Below are 13,652 nucleotides of genomic sequence, written 5' to 3' on the forward strand. Positions count from 1 at the left end.
TCTTTAAAATAATTAAAATATTAAAAGTTTAATTCTTATGAACAATTATAAGGAAAAATAGTCACTCACCTCAAAATGATTGGTTACTTATAACCATTAGTACCAAAAAAACATATTAATTCTTTAACTTTAAAAATACCAAAAAAACATAATCACTAGGAAAAATAAATTTAATATATCAAATCGATTAATTAAAAATATATATATATATATATATATATATATATGATTTCATATATTCTGTATTTTCAATTCCACTCATTTTCTTTTCAAACCAAATAACTAAAAAATCATTTCATTTTTTATTACATTTCTTTCTTTCAACTTTCATTTCTTCTATCCTCTTTCTTCTCATTTTCTTTGATAAACCAAATTCCAAGGTTACTTTTATCCATTAAACTCTTAAACTCTTGCACCTGATAAGAGAAATAGAGAAGATTCGTTGGAGATAGAAACAGTAATAGTTAGTGACATGAAGAAGAGAGAGGAAAATTTAAAAACAGTTTAGTTTTGTTTTGTTGTAACTACTCTGGAGACAGAAAAAAACATACTCAAATTTAGTACTCCTTTGTTTTTCTGCTCTCTAAATTTCTCTGTTTTCAACAGCTTTTTATTTTCTTTTTACCTTCTATATTATCATTCTTATAATTTCCAACTAAACTAAAAAAATAATAACTATTTTCATGTTCAGTTTCTTCTTTTATTTGTTTACAATGTTGCAACTTCAACATTCTCAATTCTGCAACTGACAAAGGAAACCTCTTCTCACCGCCATTATTATTCCTTCACCATTACAATGGCTTCAAAATCTAGGTGAGTCAAGTTTGTTGTTTTAAGATTTGATTTTCGTTTTCTTCAACTTCTTCTTTGCATTGCATCACTTTCTCTTTTCTGGGTAATTAGTTTTAGATTTTTCTGCTTGTTATGGAAGCATTTTACCTGAATTATCAAACATTAATATTTATGTTTAATACCCTTTACTTTATCTATTTAAATTTCGGTGCTTTTTTGTTTTCTGTCTGGTTTCTATGTAAAATTTGAAGTTGGGTTTCACCTCATTTTGTTAGCTTTGATATTTTCTGCTCTTGCTTTAGCTTGTGCTTTTACAATTACATCACCATTACTATCCACTTTTATATTTCTCTTGGTGGATATTTATTGTTTGATGAATTTGGTTTGGCAATGCTTCTACATGCTGAGTTTGGCATAAAAGTTACTTTCTTTTGGTTTAGATTCATGTATCTAGTTGAATACAAATTATGGCATTTTGTTATTTTTTTAGTGTATTGTCTTTTGTACTGAGTTAATCATCAAATTGGTCCTTGAAAATTGGCATAATCCAATTTGGTAACAATCTGGTTTCTGACATTAGTAAAATTAAATTCGGTCCGAGTCGATTTGAAGTTTTACACGTTTTATATTTCGTTTAATGCACCATTGATGTGGTATTGATATTTTGAATTTGATAGATCCAGTTTATCTGAAACTTCGAACAAGACACCACCAGCTACCCCTAACAAGACACCACCAGCTACCCCTAACAAAGCGTCACCAGCGACTCCAAGAGTTAGCAAACTCACCAAAGGAGTGTCCAAATCAGAATCGGAGTCATCGTCACCTTTGCAGAATTTGCGCCTTTCTGTGGAAAAATCACCACGGTCTTTAAATTCAAAGCCCACCGCATCACCAGTGTCTTCGAATTCAAATCCCACAGCATCACCAGTGTCTTCAAATTCAAAGGCCGCAGAAAGATCACCATGGTCTTCGACTTCAAAGTTACCTGTTGAGAGGAAATCACCAAGACCAATGTCCGCCCTACCTGATGTAAGTTACACAGTAAATGCACTGTGTTCTCTCTTGCTTTGAGATTGAATTACTTTTTACTTTATTTCTATGTTGCAGCAACCGGATCATGTTGGAGTAAAAACATCATTAAACACTTATTCAGTAAGGTTTTTTTATTTTTAAATAAGCTAAAAAGAATATATTTTCATAAGCTTCACTGTTAAGCTCATCTAAATAAGCTAAAAAGGGCTTTTAGGAATATCAGAAGCTATTTTTATAAATTTACCTTCATATGTGGTTCTCATAAGCCCAAATGTGCACCATACTAAATGCCTCCGGTCTGTTGAAAAGTGCAACAACTCAACATCTGAAATGTTTGATCAAAAGTCAATCAGTTAGTGCTAGTTATTTGTCATATTTTCTTGGAATTTTAATTTTTAGATTATGTATCTCATACCTTATCCACTATTATGAAATGTCAGTAGTTGGTAGTCAACTGCAACAAGAAAATCTCTCTAATCATGTTTTTATTTGGTTATCAGTACTCTGATATGTGCTCATTATGTTCCATGATTTTTCAGAAGCAACTTCCTAGAGCTGCAAAGGGTTCAGAATTGCAGACTCAGTTAAGTCTTGCTCAAGAAGATCTAAAGAAAGCAAAGGAACAACTGATTCAGGCCGAGGAAGAGAAAGCAAAAGCAACTGATGAGTTGAAAGAAGCACAGAAAGTGGCTGATGAAGCAAATGAGAAACTTGGGGAGGCACTGATGGCTCAAAAGCGGGTCGAGGAGGATATCGAGATTGAGAAGTTCCGATCTGTTGAGTTGGAACAGGCTCGAATTGAAGCTGCACAGAAGAAGGAAGAAGAACGGAAAAAAGAGCTTGAAAGTGTGAGGAGCCAGCATGCTTTGGATGTGTCTGCTCTTCTGTCCGCCACTCAGGAGCTTCAGCGGATTAAGCAAGAACTTGCCATGACTTGTGATGCAAAGAACAAGGCACGGAGCCATGCTGATTATGCAACTAAAGCTTCCGGGATTCATGCAGCGAAAGCAGAGATTCTTTCATCTGAAGTGACGAGGTTGAAGGCCTTACTAGATTCAAAGCTGGAAACGGAGGCCAGTGAAAAGAAGTATGTATTGGAGCTGCAAAAGGAGATAGAAGCTCTTAAGCAAGAACTTGAAAAGGCCAAGGGTTTTGAGAAAAAAGTGACTGAGAAAGAAGCTTATGTTAAACAGCTTAATGTGGAGCTTGAAGCTGCAAAAGTGGCTGAATCTCATGCACATAGCGTGCTACAGGATTGGAAAAAAAAGGTTGAGGAACTAGAAGTGAGAGTTGAAGAGGCAAATGAACTGGAGAGATCTGCATCGGCATATTTGGAATCAGTAATGAAACAACTAAAAGGAAGCAATGCTTTGTTGCATGATGCAGAATCTGAAATTTCTAGTCTTAAAGAGAAGGTGGGATTGTTGGAAATGACAATTGGAACACAAAGACGAGATTTTGAGGATTCAGAGCGCCGTCTGCTTGTGACTAAGGAAGAAAGTCTTGAAATGTCAAAAAAGGCCGAGTCTCTCCAATCTGAACTTGAGACAGTTAAGGAAGAGAAAGCTCGGGCTTTGAGCAATGAAAAGCTTGCAGCTTCAAGCGTGCAGACCCTATTAGAAGAGAAAAACAAACTTATCCATGAATTGGAGGCTTCTAGGGATGAGGAAGATAAGAGCAAAAAGGCAATGAAAATCTTAGCTTCTGCATTACATGAAGTATCCACAGAAGCTAGAGATGCAAAAGAGATGGTATTAGCCGACCATGCTGAACGTGAAAGCTACAAGGCTCAGATTGAAGATTTAAAGTTGGTCTTAAAAGCTACTAATGAAAAATATGAGTCCATGCTTGATGAGGCTCGGCACGAGATTGATCTTCTTACATCTGACATTGATAATTCGAAGGACATTATTGAGAACTCCAAGGAAAAGTGGGAGCAGAGAGAACTTCATCTAGTTAGCTGCTTAAAGCAAACTGAAGAAAAGAACTCATCCATTGGGAAAGAAGTGAATAGGTTGATTTCTTTACTGAGAGTAACCGAGGAAGAAGTTATTGCCAAGATGGTGGAAGAATCTCAGCTGAAGGAAAATCTGAAGAAAGTTAACGCCGAGATGATCCACCTTCAGGAAGCAGTTAAAGAAGCAAAGGCCGAGTGCATGAATTTGAAGGAGAATTTATTGGATAAAGAAAACGAGTTTCAGAATATTATTCAAGAGAATGAGGAACTCCGGTCTCGGGAACTAACATCTAATAAGAAGGTGGAGGAGTTATCTAAGTTGCTTGCAGAAGCTACAATCAGAAACCAGACTAAGTCGGAAAACTGCAATCAAATATCGAAGGCAAAGCTTTCGGTTTCAGCAGAGGAAGAGAGACCGAAACAAAGCTCAGAGGAAGAAAGTGTTGTCTTGAATGATGACAAGTCTGAAAAAGATGATAAGGTAGAAGCTGAATTCAAAATGTGTGAGAAAAAGGAGTTATCATCTAAAGAAGAAGTTGAGTCAAAGAATGAAGATGGAGTTTCTGTAACAGAGAAAGAGAATATTGGTGAAATTGTTTTGAGTTCATCATCAAAGAAACAATTGAAGAAGAAGAAGAAGCGTTTGTTTAGCAGGATTGGAAGCTTGCTCTTCAAGAAAAAAAGTAGCAGCAGTAACCACAAATAGAACAAACAATGTTCTTTAACATTATACACAGAAAGCGTAAGGGTTTTTTACACTGCCAGCAAATCATCTGCCATTGATTTATTAATCATCACTGACTCTCAAACAAAAGTAATACCAATCAACAGTAGACGATGTGTCGTCAGTGTAAAAAAAATTTGAAAATTGTTTGCATGAATTTTGGTTTAGGGAATAAGTTATCTCCTCCTGCCACTAAAATAATTGACATGTGTAACAAAATAGTACGAATGTCATATTTCTAGTGGTTGGATGAGACAAGTTATTTTCTGTTATGAGGAGATACAATTATTCTTTTTTGTTTATTTAAGAACAATGGTGATATTGTTTAGGATTTTTCTCTGGTCATTACTTTTGGGTTGTGCTTCTCCACGATTGCATTAAAATTGTATGTGATCAAATTGTTATTTATTCTTTAATCTCTTTTTATTTTGCTTTTCTCCCTTAGATGAGAATTACAAATAAAATTTTACCTCATATTATTAATTGTTTAATATCAACTCATGTTATGGAAAGTTTTATTTTCATAAACTTATCCAACAAACATACTGAAATAAATAATAAAAAGCTATTAAAAAATGTACTTTGTTTAAGTAAAAGGTTGTTTTTGTTATTTGAGAATATTAAAGGTAAATAAATAAATTATAAAAAAATGATTTAGCTTAGAGGTGAAGGCAAAGGACGAAGGATACGACGTCGCTTAAGATAGAAAGCTTGAACTTATTATATATATAGAGAACAACACTGTTTTGAAATTTGAAATAGAAGAGAGAAAAGAGAAAAAATGTGGATTGCAGTTATTTGTGGTTTAATATTTTACAAATTGCTTAAACGTTTTCTCTACGACGACGACGTTTTACAAGTTGAAGGATCTGATCATTCCACTCCTCTTTTCTCCGTCGCTGATAGGTTTCTTTTTTCAATTTAGGGCACAATTAATTTCAATTTAGGGCACAATTAATTTCAATTTATTCATTGTAGGCTTCAAAAGCTTTATGGAGGAAATGTCTATGTTGGTCTTCGAATTCCAGATGCTGATACTAGCTCCCCACAAACCATTCACATCGTTCTTTCTACAAAACAGTATATATTATTTATTTATTTATTTGCTTTCGAATTTTTTATTATTATAATAGAGAAATCAATATTTTGACCTACTATTTTTTTATAGTCAAGTTTTTTTTACTAGAGGAGGGAGATTGTGTAGCTGTTTAGATTTGAATGTAGATACTAATATTTATCCTAAATCCTAATATTTGATTTGTTTTATTTAGTTTGAATATGTTTTATCTCTTTTCAATTATCTCAGTTCAGATATCGTTTCATTTTAGATGGGAATTTCAACTTTTTCAAGGAAATATGCACACTGGCTCGATCAATTCTTTGCTTCTTTTGCACTTTTGCCTTATTCGTTATTATTGCTTTCACTATTTGCTTGCTCACTGGGTTACTGAGGCTATGTTTTGTTTAAATTCCTAAAAAAAAATTCGAACTAAGCACATTCTAAGTCCCGAATAAAAATAATATGGTGGCATTTGGCATATAGGCAAAGCAAATTCTCTTTGGTTCCACCCTTCTAGTGGAACCAAAATATCCCACTTTTAAGTTTTGTGTTATGTTCTATTTATAAAGTACGTCAGATATGTAATCGGCTCTATCCTGTCCAATTATAGCACGTCTACCAAACACTGCCTTATGTTTAATTTTCATTTTATTTAAAATTTCCCTATGATCCTGCAGAGAGCTTGTGGTGATATTGGTGAAGAACTACTCAGGAATTTTGACTGTTAATGGTGATGGTAGTTGGGTTTGTGAAAAGCCAGACATACGTAAAGTAGAGCGTCACCCTGATCCCGTAAGGAACTGCTTTTCTTTGCTTTAATTTTTTAAACACTTTATATGGATACAGAATAGAATAATAGCATCCTTATAGCCAGAATGCTGTTTCATTAGATGGCATGAATCAGAATTTATTTGAGATGCTTATTGAATAATACAAATAGTGATTTAGGTCTGTTTTTGTTCATATTTTGTTATTGGGGCTGCATTGTATGTGGAGGAACATGGGTTGATTGCCTAAATTTCTTCTTGTTAATTGTTGTTCAACTTTTATATAGGTGGCAGAAGCTAAAAAACAAGCTTCTATCCTTGAATCATATCTTGAACAAAGAGGAGTTGTTCTACCAGAAGGATACATATCTTTTAAAGTTATACTTCCAAATCCTAAATTATGGTATGATTTTGAATCTTCTTGTCTTGTCACTGCTCACTATAAATAGTGCCGATTTCTTCTAATATTTTACAAGCTATTTTCTTCTCTCTTTTGATTTGTGGATAGCTAGCTAATAAACTAATTTTTATGTTCTTGATTTTAAGAAGACTGAAATTACTATTACGTGTGCTAAGCATTGTGTTGTTAAAAACGTTCTTTAAATATTGTAATAAAGGTAGTTTCCCCTGCATACAGATTTTCACATTTCCAAAATTTAGCTTCATATGCTAGGTTTTAATGTTATTCTTCCTATTCATCTGTTTCAATATGCTGTACCTTCTAGTTGAAGGTGTGTATAAATTGGAAATGAGCTGGAAATTGTTACCAGCAATTGCATGACTGGACTGGCATTACTTATGACATGAAAAAAAATCTAGCTGCCTATCTGGTTTTACTTTGGTTAAAAAATGACATGATAATCTCTTTTGCACTGTATGTTTTTTATAGGCATATTTTTACAGGGAAGGGGGAAGTGTGCAGCTGCCGGGGTTTGAACCTAGTTGCTCACACTTTATGTCCCGCAACCCGACCAACTGAGCTGACGAGACTTTTATAATGTATGCTGATGTTAATAGTCATCTCTTTGTATTTTTAGTGTCATTCCTGCAAGTTCTTTTCCATCTGAAGTTATTACTCATGAACAATGGGTACAACCGAAGCCAGGACCAAAAAGCATGTTTTCTAGTTGGGTAAAGAGTGCCTTTGGTGGTGGGAAGAAGGAGATGCAAGAATCCATTCATCAAAATCTTGATTTTGTCCTTAGCACGGCTCCAATATGGGATAGGTTGGTTCCCTTGAGAACTTAATGTTTATAATTCTATTGTAGCTTCTTATTCTTTTAGTAAAAAAAAAATCTACAATTGGATTCTTTTGATGGTGGCTTGACATATTTTTTGCTTTAGTAAGTAAATTTGTCAGTCCATTTATCAGCTAATTGAGGTTGGCTTGTTAAAAGTTTGATTTGTCCTTGCCCGATTTTTGTCAAGAATCAGTTCAACTTATCATGCCTTACATAATAACACACCTGCTCACAACCTCATAAAGTTTTAGTGCTTGGAGCCACAAAGCTCACTCTTATATTTTACTGATTTTTTTATTTTTTAATTGACATAGTTGTGAAATGACTAAATTAGTGATCTCATCTAGTTTGCTTTTAAATTTTAGTTTTGTGACATTGCTATTTAAGCCTTCTTTTTTTTTATGAGGTTACAAATAATATGTGTATGCTTTCAAAATTCAAATTACTGTACTATTTATCATTGTTGGCATCATTCAATAGTTTTTCACTGATGAAACAAAATTTTCTTGTTTTCAGGTTGGAATTGAAAGGTAACAAGTATATATTGGGGGAATTTCTGGAATTTAAAGGCAAGGAGGAAGATGTTGAGGCATTAAGACATATTAGAAGATCAAAAGTTGCTCGTATAATAATCCAAAAGACAAGCATGTTTGGACTAGGTAACATTTGGACTCAAATTGCTTGTGTTAATTAACAGTAATATCCTGCATTAAGCGAACATATAGATGAATCAATAAGAAATATCTGCTCATCGGTAAATCTTAATGTCGAGGTTTCTCTAATTCAAAACTTGAAATAGCTACACGTTTCGAATTTTCTTAAGTAAGACTATCATGCATGTTATCCTTTGTTGGGTTAAGTTGAGATGATTTGATTTGATTGCAGCTCCTTCTAGGCTCCAAGTTTTATCTACCTTACGTGACTATAGAAGTGAAGGAGCATCAGCACTAGAGTGGAAAGAAGTAACAGTAAGATCAAGTACTGAGATCAGCTTTCAGCTAGAGAATGTTTCTAAACTCAAAAAGTTTAAGCTCTCTTCAGTCTCCTCTATGTCTCTTAGCGCATGAAGTTGTTCAGACTAAAGAGTTATAGTTTAGTGCTGTTCTTTGCAGACTCTATATAAGAAATATATCTTATTTGAGAGAGATAAAAACAAGTTTTAAATGAATAGGGCTCTCAAAATTTGTAGGATCTTTTTAAGGTGAGGTTATTGGCTCTTTTATATTATTATAATGAAAGGATTTCATATATTTACAAATCATGTAATACAGTAATAGTATAATGTATTTCTCTTAAAAAAAACAGTATCATGTATCTGAAATATTCTAAAAAAAGGTTTATTTTGAGATTTTGAGGACCTGATAATCTGAAATCAATTAAATTTCTCTGACTTGAGGAGAATTTAACGATTGATATGATTTATTTGTGAATGATTTCTGGCAAGTAATGAATAGAAGAATTAATAAGATATATATGAATTGTTTTTTATTCTCTCTTGGTCAATAAATATGAATAGGAATTGTCTTACTCTTACCTAACATATAACAAATACTTTTGACATTTTATCAGAGGCTAGATAGTAGTCAACTAGTTATACAAGTAAGATCATGCTAACTTAAGTGTAAAGAAAACTTTATTGAATAAATAAAAGGTTTTAGTCTTCATTAAGAATTTGAGATTTTGAAATATATTTAAAAATAGTATACATGTCATACTTTTATTGGTGGAAGAAGATAAATTATATTTTAATGAGAAAATACTTTATTCTCTTTATAATACTCACTCATTTTTGAAGTTTCAAATAAGAGTTCAATTTTTATATAATCACTTATACCGTTTTCAGCTTATTTGCATTATTTGTTAAGAGTTAATAATAATATATGAACACAAATATACAAAACTTGTAGTCTTTTAGTACATATATATTAAACTATTCAAATAAAGTCTCCATTGTGTTCAATTAATTTATTTTCCCAGACTCTCTTTTTCTAAGGTGTTGATTGACTCTGTTTTTCGTTAAGGTTTAATTCAAACCATTTAGAAATCAGGCTTATATAATATTAATACTTTTATATAATAGTGGAGGACAAAGATTGTTTAAGAAGAAAAACATGCATCTGCTTTTAATAATTGATAGTCTAAAGTTGATTGCAATCTCCATAAGTCCATATATTTGTACAATGGCAGCTTGTATTATATTTCAATCCAAAACCAACTCAAATAATACATATGAAACAACCCATATTTATGCCTAATTAATGGATTATCCAAAAGATGAGTGATAAATCCAAGAATTTAATATGTATATATCGATAATGTAAATATTTTTACACTGTTAACACATTATTCACCATTCATATGTTAATTATCATCTCAAATAAAATTTAATACAAATGAACGGTGAATAATATGATATCAGTGTAAAAAACTTTATATTAACGATGATAGATATTAAACTCTAAATCAAATTACTGGTGTGATAAATCTGAGATGCCTCGACCTTTCATTGATGCATGGGATTGTCGATCATGGCTGGCTAGAATGTTGGCTACAAATGAACCGAAAATAAACAAGAAATTAAATGGATGAGCCATGTTTAAAATAATAAACAAAAATGCTATATCCTTTCCTTACAACCATTCTCACAAATTCTTTAGAACTAAATGAAAACTATGGTTTTTTTTAACTTATTCCCTAAAATAATTTCAACTATATGATTATTTTCAATTTAGTCATTATTGCTTATGCTACACCATTTGTTGGAGTTAAAATATATGAACCAAATTCAAAATAATTACAATATATCTGGACAAAATAAGTATATGTCTCGCATTATATATGATAGTCATTTTTAATTTGATTTTTATATTTTAACTCCAACAAACACTGTTATAATAATATAAAATATTAAGACTAAGATTAAAATAATTGTATATATTAGCACTAAATTGAAATTTTTATGCATAAACCCAGTTGAAAACGGATGGGGATCAGCTATCCCACTTTTTTATGTCCCAATTCAATGAAAATTTGACATATACTAGAAAAGAAAATTAAAATAAATATAACATAACATTTTTACGTGATTTGGTGAAATATGATTGGTTTAGAACATAGGCTCTTTCCAGGACAAAAGATCCTTGAAAACATGCAAGAGACAAAAAAGTTGTAAGAGGATATAGCATGCAGCTTATGAGAATACTTACTCAATGAAATCTTTCCAATAAACATCACTTGCTTCTTCATCCATGAAATCACTCCACATTTCAAAAGTGTTTGTTGGATTTTCATCTTGTTTTACTGTTGAACAACCAGGTTCTTCAGGTGAGGTTGAAACCAGGTTTTGAAGTAGTACTACTGAGTTTGATGATTGTGTTGGAACAACATTAACATTTGTGGAACCAAGTTGTTCACCAAACTTTTTAGACTCACAAATGCAACTAATATTTCTCCCTACATTCAAGTGTTGATGAAGTGCTTCAATGTTATGCAAGTTGGGTAATTGATTTTCACAAGAAAAACCATTTGAAGTATGATTGCATAGGTTTTGCATGTTAGAGTGATTGTTCAATCCTAACACATCAAGATAATGAAGTGATGACTCTAAATTTGTAGAAGCTGGAATGGGTCCAATGACTTGAAGAATATTGTGTAGCAAGTGGAGTTTAGCTACTTGTGTTGCATCTGAGTGTAGTAGTCTTAAAGCATTATTAGTATTATCACTAGGGTTTGTAAAATTACTGAGAATATTTGCAGCTTCAAGAATTTGTTGTAAGTTGGTAAGAAGATTTTGGTGATCTGATCTTGGACGATGAGTAACCGGGTCTAACCCCATTTGTATAAGTTTTTTCTTTAAATGTGTGTTCCAAAAGTTTTTAATTTCATTATCGGTTCTTCCTGGTAGATGACTCGATATAGCTGCCCACCTGACATCGGAAATAACCCATATTCAAATAAACCATAATCAAAACATTAATACAAAATGAAATAATGCATATAGGATATAATGAGTGGAATACTTATTGCCAAGAAGTGCATGTAAATTGATGATAAGGTGTTGTTCTTGATCAGAGAAATTTCCTCTTTTGATATCAGGCCTTAGATAATTACTCCATCTTAACCTACAACTCTTTCCACATCTATTCAACCCTGCAACCTTTGGAAGTGCTCTCCAACTTCCATGTCCATGTCTCTCAATGTATTCCACTAATATTTTATCCTCTTCTGGTGTCCATGGACCCTTCTTCAAACCACTTTCATCACTGTTTGTTGTTCTTCTCATCATCATCATAAACAAGGAAAAGAAAGAGAACCTTTTCAAATGCTATCAAGTGGAGGATAATTAAGGAATAGTGTTATGTTTCAACTTGGAACATTTACACGAGTAGTACTTGTTATTTATAGGGTGGTGAATGGTGATCAATCATATTTAGATATAACAATGTTTTTTCTACATCATTGTTCTATGCTACTATCTTTATTATCATGCATGTCTCGTTACATAAAATAACAAAATGGAGCACTCTGGTTAGGTTTCGGATATAAAGTGGGACACTATATGGGACAAGTGATCTCCATCACATGGAATGAAATTCCTCTCTATTAATGAAGAGAAAAGTGATTGATTTTACACTTAGTTTCAAGGAGAGAAATGTTATATCATTATATTTTCATGGATAAAAATGTTATATGACATCGTTTTTTCGTATACTTTTTACTTTTTGATGTACTTCCCTTTCCGATGATGCATCACCTTCACTTGTCCAACAAAACAAGGGAAAACATCAGCAACAGCAACGAACTTAAACTACCTAGTAGGGTAGGATTCCAAGTGGCAGCCATTTAGCCATCTTGAAATAATTATTTAATTCTTCTTAATTTCCTAAAGTGATAGATATTATGGAGAAAAATATAATAAAAAAAATATGAAAAAAATGAAAGTGATAATTAAAGTAGGAATGAGTATCATTTATGAAAAGAAAAAGAGGGATAGAACTTAACGTACTTCATATTGGAATGATTGTGAATGAGATTGAGAAATTAATAACTAAAAGTTTCTAAGTTTGATGAAATATGCAATGGTAGATGTAGCAGCCTTCGATATTCAATCATATTAGGTAGTGGCTAGTACAAATTAAAATGATTACGTAATTGCATCCCACTACTATATTCATTATATTTAAACCATAATATATAATAACCACATTCAAAACATACTTCGCACAAGAAGAAATTAGAGAAGACTATAACGACCTATTTCATAAGATTAGTCCAAAGTTGTGAAGTTATTAATCACCTTATTGACTTAAGAGTTGCTTTTGACAAAATTAACCATACAACTAACTGAAGTGTGTTAAATATCTGTGTCCGACATCGATACGTGAGAGTGTTTGATATATCCGTACTAAATAAATTAATGACTTGCATTGTGGATTGTTAAAGAAGAGTGATGATGGCATTGATTTGAATTTGCTATATTAAACAAGTGTATTCCCAAATTCATACACTATCAATGAGTCCAAGTTGAAATATCTACTCTTCATCTGAATTATTACCAAAGTCTTTCTGAATAATATAAAACTTTCATGGGTGTAACAGAAATTTTGGCACTACTGTCTTTTTCAAAGATAATAAAAAGTTGCATATAGGAATCTCCAACTAATCTTGAGTGTTTCCATAACAACATTTTATTTTCCTTTTACCAAACAAATTAAAGGATTCTTTTTTAATGCATCATATTCCCACAGTCCAGTGAAGCAGATATATATATTATAAGATCCACCACAATGGGAAACAAGTAATAAACCATGGAAGGAAGGAAGTAATCTATCACATACATCCAAGGGTAATAATCCCTTTCGGGGTTCGTAGATATCCCTCCCAACAAGTGTCACTCCTAGGAATCGAATTTTGACTTTGGAGATCAAGTTGAGCCTTACACCATTAGACTAACGCATTGTTGGTCGGTAGTTATTAATTGTTGGCAAGAGATGTTTTTCAATGATTGTATAAATAAGTCATGCATTAAGGTTACAATAATGTTATGTTGACAATAAATTTAAACTTGTTTTTTGAT

General features: G+C 32.3%; 3 protein-coding genes across 5 annotated transcripts; 2 read left to right on the forward strand and 1 right to left on the reverse strand.

Annotated features, from left to right (window-relative positions):
- On the forward strand, window positions 717–4,563 carry LOC109331447 (WEB family protein At5g16730, chloroplastic-like). Of its 2 annotated transcripts, none has more exons than XM_019565956.1 (3): window positions 717–813; window positions 1,470–1,824; window positions 2,367–4,563. In XM_019565956.1, the coding sequence occupies exons 1-3, from the start codon at window positions 797–799 to the stop codon at window positions 4,488–4,490; spliced, it is 2,496 nt and encodes an 831-aa protein (XP_019421501.1). In that variant the 5' UTR covers window positions 717–796; the 3' UTR covers window positions 4,491–4,563. The 2 variants fall into 2 exon arrangements, with proteins under 2 accessions (XP_019421501.1, XP_019421502.1); XM_019565957.1 differs by lacking the exon at window positions 717–813 and having other exon boundaries at window positions 1,656–1,689; window positions 1,724–1,824; window positions 2,367–4,559.
- On the forward strand, window positions 5,254–8,696 carry LOC109331448. Of its 2 annotated transcripts, none has more exons than XM_019565958.1 (7): window positions 5,254–5,414; window positions 5,487–5,588; window positions 6,246–6,360; window positions 6,623–6,738; window positions 7,373–7,561; window positions 8,093–8,235; window positions 8,462–8,696. In XM_019565958.1, exons 1-7 carry the CDS (start codon window positions 5,290–5,292, stop codon window positions 8,641–8,643), a joined length of 972 nt encoding a protein of 323 aa, XP_019421503.1. In that variant the 5' UTR covers window positions 5,254–5,289; the 3' UTR covers window positions 8,644–8,696. The 2 variants fall into 2 exon arrangements, with proteins under 2 accessions (XP_019421503.1, XP_019421504.1); XM_019565959.1 differs by having other exon boundaries at window positions 8,093–8,272; window positions 8,462–8,561.
- LOC109331034 (transcription factor MYB39-like) lies at window positions 10,779–11,861 on the reverse strand. Its single transcript, XM_019565317.1, has 2 exons — window positions 11,596–11,861; window positions 10,779–11,502 (listed from the first exon to the last, which is right to left on the reverse strand). The coding sequence occupies exons 1-2, from the start codon at window positions 11,859–11,861 to the stop codon at window positions 10,779–10,781; spliced, it is 990 nt and encodes a 329-aa protein (XP_019420862.1).

Source organism: Lupinus angustifolius, chromosome LG17, assembly GCF_001865875.1.
Source record: "Lupinus angustifolius cultivar Tanjil chromosome LG17, LupAngTanjil_v1.0, whole genome shotgun sequence".
Lineage (NCBI taxonomy): Eukaryota > Viridiplantae > Streptophyta > Magnoliopsida > Fabales > Fabaceae > Lupinus > Lupinus angustifolius.